The sequence below is a fragment of the Mus pahari genome, chromosome 5 (assembly GCF_900095145.1).
Source record: "Mus pahari chromosome 5, PAHARI_EIJ_v1.1, whole genome shotgun sequence".
In the NCBI taxonomy this organism is placed as follows: Eukaryota; Metazoa; Chordata; class Mammalia; order Rodentia; family Muridae; genus Mus; species Mus pahari.
In genome coordinates, this window is record NC_034594.1 from 162,732,793 (window position 1) to 162,738,792 (window position 6,000).

General features: G+C 45.2%; 1 protein-coding gene across 4 annotated transcripts in view; it reads right to left on the reverse strand.

Annotated features, from left to right (window-relative positions):
- Rps6kc1 (ribosomal protein S6 kinase C1) overlaps window positions 1-6,000 on the reverse strand; it is a 137,777-nt gene that overhangs the window by 35,982 nt on the left and 95,795 nt on the right. For all 4 annotated transcript variants that reach the window (XM_021198093.2, XM_021198094.2, XM_029538787.1 and 1 more), the window contains one exon: window positions 818-865. In XM_021198093.2, the coding sequence (XP_021053752.1) occupies window positions 818-865 (48 nt within the window). The remainder of the gene's footprint in view (window positions 1-817; window positions 866-6,000) is intronic.

The window sequence follows — 6,000 nt, forward strand, 5'->3', positions numbered from 1 at the left end:
GTCAGTGTTTTTATTAGCGATGCTCTCAAACTAAGTCATCAGGGTGACACACGGTTATTTCTCTGTGACCTCTAAGTTTGATTTTCCTTGTGTGTGTCTTTAAGGCAGCAGCCAGTTCGAGTCACATTCTCCAGACACCAGGGGTATCCTGCATGAAGCAGCAACTTTTAAACTCTTTTCCAAAACACTAAGAACAAACCACCAAAAGCACAAGATTTGTGCATCCTGGTGTTGCACCCAGGTTTTAAAAAGCTAGGTAAATACCACTGGATGTGGGGGCATGGACTGTTCGTAAAGAGAGGCCATCTTCACACATGTCAGTGTGACCTCCTGCCGTGCCTGATCAGCAAGGGAAAATGGATGCTCAAGGCAAGCCACCTTTTTGGACACTATGGGATGTTTAATCGGGACATGTTTAGAACACATACTATTGCAAACCATCCCAAAAACAACATCAAACCTACAATTGTCCACATAATTATGTACTGTATTTGCACCAAAGAACAGGCCAGGACACAGCTATTTGCTAAGAGTATCTGAAGAAATCAGGTTTTAGGAGTTGTAATCAGCTCAGCTGAGGCCCATGGGTCCCCATGAGCTAGAACAGCATATCTGAAGCACACCCTGAGTCCTATACATTCTCTAAACTAAAAACTTTCTAAATGGAAGCTGCAGCAACATTGTCAACTGCAAATGACAGAAATAACAAACACCAAAAAAACATAAAACATTCAAGTGTCATGTAAAAATATTTTTCATTCAAAAGTATGTTTATTTTTGAAAGTCAATTTTCACTAAACTTACAAATTCTACTTACTTTTAAGATGAATGTCTGTTCTGTCCTTGTGTCCATTACAAGTAAAACCTAAGTAAAAGATACAATTAATAAATTTAGCAATATGTAATAAAACATTAACTCTTTAATTTGAGAGACTAAGAATCAGGTCCAGGTTGTGATTCTTCCCAAAATTATAATTTCTGAATAGACTTTTTAGAAAACCTTACCTTGTCCCAAAAATTTTATTACAATTTCCTTTTCTAAAACTGCTATAGCATAGAAACATCACTGTGCTTCCTAGATTTATTTTTAAAATGTGTTTCTTAAAAGTGTGGCACATGGCGAGCATGGTACCCACGCAGCTGGTGCAACTGGAAGTTGGTAGCAGACGGCTGATGCAAACAAGGCCAGCCTTGAAAGTGGGAAAACCCCAAAACAAGGTGGCAGTGGTGCAGAGTGGACAGTCAAAGGATTTTCTCGCATGGTGAAGAGGAAGTAATTGTATTAAAATTGATAAAGTGTCAACCTTCTGTGATCTTTAAGCAGCCCAGGATCTTGATAACTGAGACTCTAGCGCCATCTCAGGCATCCCTTGGGTACTGCTTCTCTACTCTGGACCAGATCTTTCCACCATCAGCAAATCCTACTGACTCCATAGTTAAGATCTGTCCTACCCCAATGCCCCAACCCAACCAGAGACCAGCTCTGTCCAGCTGACAGCCAAGGCATTGTGACAGACCCCCAGCTCCCCCGCACACTGCACAGCTCTGTAGCCAAGAAGACCAGGCAAGGCTCCTTTTCTAAGTGTGTTCAGATGTATCACTGTTCCATGTCTCTGTAAGAAGAGAGCCACCTCCATCAGGACAAGACCTTCACTTCGCACACTGTCCCCTTGAATGGCCACCCCTGACAGCCTAGGAGAAGGAAACAAGGATAAATCTTACCACATCTGCGGCTTATTTTTGCTAAATACTATGGCAGAGATAGGCCCCAAAGGCCAGCTAGCATCAGAGTCCCATGAGAGTCTGTCACTACCTTTCTTCTAGCATCACAGAGGGTTTCTGCATCCTCTCTGACAGCCTCTCCTGCGTGTCTCACCTGCTCTATTTAAGCCAGCCTGTGTGGTAATACAATGTTATTCACACAGACACCTCCCAAATGTCCTGCAGAGATCCCAAACCCAAGTTCCAAGTCTCTCAGTTCTCCAACTACAAAGCCAGCAGCTAAATCAACAAAGCACCTGCACCCCCTGGGCCTTCCTAACCACCTCCTGCTTCTTCTCCCTCCTCTTTTAAGCATTTACCGTGTCCGATGTGGGTGATCAGCGTTGGCTACAGCCTTGGCTACCACTCTTGTTCCATACATGGCTGACATGAAGCCCTGGGTATGATGCTATGATAAAAGATGACCAGGGCGGCCACCATGTAGGACCGCCGCTCTGAGATGATCTTACAAAGTTCGTCCAGGGTCATGACTGCTGTCACTATTATTACAGCTTCTCTACGGAATATTCCCCTAGCCACTTAAACAACTGCTCACCTCTCCATATTTAGCTCAAATGTCAACCTCTCTGTCTCTCTTATTAATACCGATGGCTCTTCCTTTGTCCTCACATTTATATGGTACTGACTTCTATTACAGCATCTCAAACTCTTCAATTTGGTTTCATTTGCTCATTTGTCATCTCCCAACCAGATGTCAAAATCCTTATGGGAATGTCACAGACAGTGTCATGGTCCCCAGAGATGCTCACGCCCCACTCAAGAATCTGTGAGCAGACTCTGCTGTAGTAGAAAGGACTTGACAGAAACGATGGAAATGGAGCTTACAGATCACCTGGGTTGTCCAAGTGGGCAATGTTGAATCATATGAATTTCAGAGTGACACGGTAAAGGGTCTTCCCAGTATGAGAAGGACCTGGCTAGGATGTGGACCCGCCCACATAGGCAAGAACCAAGGGGTACAACTAGAAGCTCAGAGAGAGCCTGAGAGGAGCAGGCAACATTTAGAAGCAAAGAACAGCCCTGAGCTAACCTCAGCAAGGGGACAGCTCATTCCTCCAACTGTGCAAGCAAGGCAGCCTGTTAGCTGTGTGAGTGTGCATAGAGGCAGGTCCTCCACACACCACAGCAAGGCCTCTGACTGGGGTCTTCGGACAGCTAACTCCACTGTGATTGGCTCTGCTGACAGTAGGGTAGAAATGGTGTTTGTGTTTTAAGGACACAGTTGGTAGGCAGCAAGGTGCCAATGGAGCTTGGAAACAAAGTCAGGACTGAGGGTTTATATCATGGGGCACTCTCAACATCCCAAGCTAGTGCACATCTCTAATCAACCAAGTTCAAGGGTGAGCAAACAACTGTGAAAAGTTAGCTGACCCTGCTTTAAAAGCTACCAAGCAAAGAAGGGTGACGTGATACCCACTCAGTTCCAGTTCGACATCTTTCATTGCTAAACTGCCCTGCACATGTGCAAACAGTATATTAGTTACACATCTGACACACTGTAGTGGGTACGAAAGCAACCACAAGAAGGGCATTACAAGGAAAGACCGATTCGGATGTGAGACAGAGCACACGGTGGAGCAGCCATCCTCCCATTCAACAGGAACCCCTGAAGGACTGACAAGGAAACCCTGCAGAAGGAATAAGGAAGTGGCAGAAAGCCAGGCTACTCCACGTAACTCAGGGGTGAAGAACACCAGAAAAAAAAGGCGAAGGAAGGATGGATGACCATCGGTTCAGGGAAGACATGGGCTTTGGGTGCTTGCACACAGAGAGACCTATTCTTTCCTTCACTGCCGGTAGGCGGGGCTCCTGACACGTTCATCACAAGATGACCCTCCGAGGCATGGAGATACACTCACAGTCCTTCAATGGTCTCCTCCACACACAAGGTGATAGACAGTGGTGGACTCTGTGGAGGCATTTGTGCTCCTAGCACCTCATCGGGTTTTGAATCATCACACAACTCTCTCTGTGACTCCCCAGAGGGCCAGTCGTGTTTGCAAAGACCTGTCTACGCCAGATGGAAACCACCTCTGAGGTGAAAGGTGAGGCCCAACGACTTTTTCTTACCAAAAGCCTCCTGCCTGTCAGAACAGAATACTCCTGCAGGAACTGGGAAGGTGGGGGGAGGGGGGTCCCTCTCCTTGCTGGTCTCACTCAGCTATGAAGCATGAAGCAGGTTACATATAAGGGCCGGTGAGGACGGACAAACCTGGCGGAAAGCGCAGGTAGATTTGGGCTTTCCTTTCTCACCAACTTTGCTTGCCACCCGACAACGTTCACATTGAGGTAATAAACACAAGAACATATGTGATTTTTTTTTTAAATGTGCCCTTTGACTGTCAATTTCTCCCAAACAGGTGTTGCCTAAATGATTATAAATTGGCCTCTGGGTACACCTCTTCAACTGAGCCGTACAGGGCTGGTGATAATATAATTAGACCTAAAAACATCAGGCTGGCGACTGCTCCCCATCTGTTTGGCAATAATGTTTAGTTAACAATAGTCTTTAAAAGAAGCACCTTCAACTTTCATTCTTAAAGTTATTTATAGTGCTGTTCTTAACACGCCAGCACTCCTGCTAACAAGAGCTTTAGCCACTTGGAAATTATTAGCTATAAGGCTGTACACAAAGAAAAACGACTGCATTTAACATCTGTATCTCTCACATTTATACACTGCAGCCTCATTGAAGTGAGTCCTTAATGAACAGTGGTATAGCATCAACATCATAGCCGTGTGCACACGGATCATAAGGAGCCAGACATGTTTTTAATGCCAATAGTAGGCCAATCTGTAATGAAGCTGTCAGCACAAAGGACAAAATAACAACGTCTTTAACCCTCAAACTGAATTTGTTCATTTGTAGACTCAAACACAATTTAAAAACTGCTCATGGGTTTGCTCACCTTTATAAAGACAAAAATCTAATTTGTACTAATTTGATACAATTGTCTTCTCAATAAAAGGCTCCTAAAACCATCTTTTATTTCATGATAAAGCAAGTACTATTACTAACACTGTCATGAAATAATTACCTCGGACAGCATATCTTATTGAAAGAACACAATTAACACATTTCTCTCTCTCATCTTCACACTTACATATCAGCACTATATTAGCGTACTGCCTGACAGGAAGGCCGCTCCATCCCTGCCCACAGAGGCAGAGCATTGCTTGAGGGGGTCGGGGGAGAGCAACTTAAGTTATTGACCAAACTCATCTATCTGTGCTTCAGCCCCACCTGAACCATGACCACGTACACTCAGAAAGGAGACAGCAATACACAAGGGAGAGAAAACTTACCAACCATTTACCTCATAGTTGAGGGGAGAAAAAGATGGTACCTCATGCTACATTCTCTTCTCAAAATAGGCTACACCGGACTTGACTACGGTTAGGCAAATGTTTAAGTGATTTCTTTTGGGAGCATTAAAACATCACCAATCTGCAGACGTGTGCGTCTGTGTGCACCAAACGGGCAGCACCAAACTTCCACTACCCCGGTGATGTGTCGGTGAACACAGGCCCTCCAGAGTCTATCTAAACCCACTGAGCTTCACACCCCTCCCCCCCACACACACACAATACTTTCATTGACTCTTTGGGGATTTCCCAGTGTACACCCCATCACACTCGCTTCTCAGCCCTCCCCCACACCCTTGTTACCCACACCCTTGTTACCCACACCCAGCAAGGAAAACAGAGTCTACTTTGCGTGATCTTCTTATTCGCTGGTGTGGTCAAACTCCCAGTGGCTTGCCCCCAATATGATGAGCTGGGTCCCTCCGCTCCTGGACCCTGCTGGACGTCATCTGCTGTGAAAGGGAACACCCAGCATCCCTCAGCCCTTTTCAAGGATTCCCTCTGGACCTTGAGAGGATAGATTACAGGCTTCCACATGGCTTCTGGCATCAGCGCAGATCAGGAACAGGGTTCCGATGTCTGTGGTTCACACTGTGGCCCAAAGTCTGTGACCCCAGATGCATCCAGGTTCATGCCCTGTCCACGGTCTGTGCCGATGCCAGTTCACATTCTCACGAAACTCAAACAAGTCCTCATGTTTGAGTAGCCCCATGCCTACGCTCACAAGCCATCACTTACAAAACTTCACCTACCAGAAAAAAAGAAAAGAAAAGAAAAGAAAAGAAAAGAAAAGAAAAGAAAAGAAAAGAAAAGAAAAGAAAAGAAAAGAAAAGAAAAGAAAAGAAAAGAGAA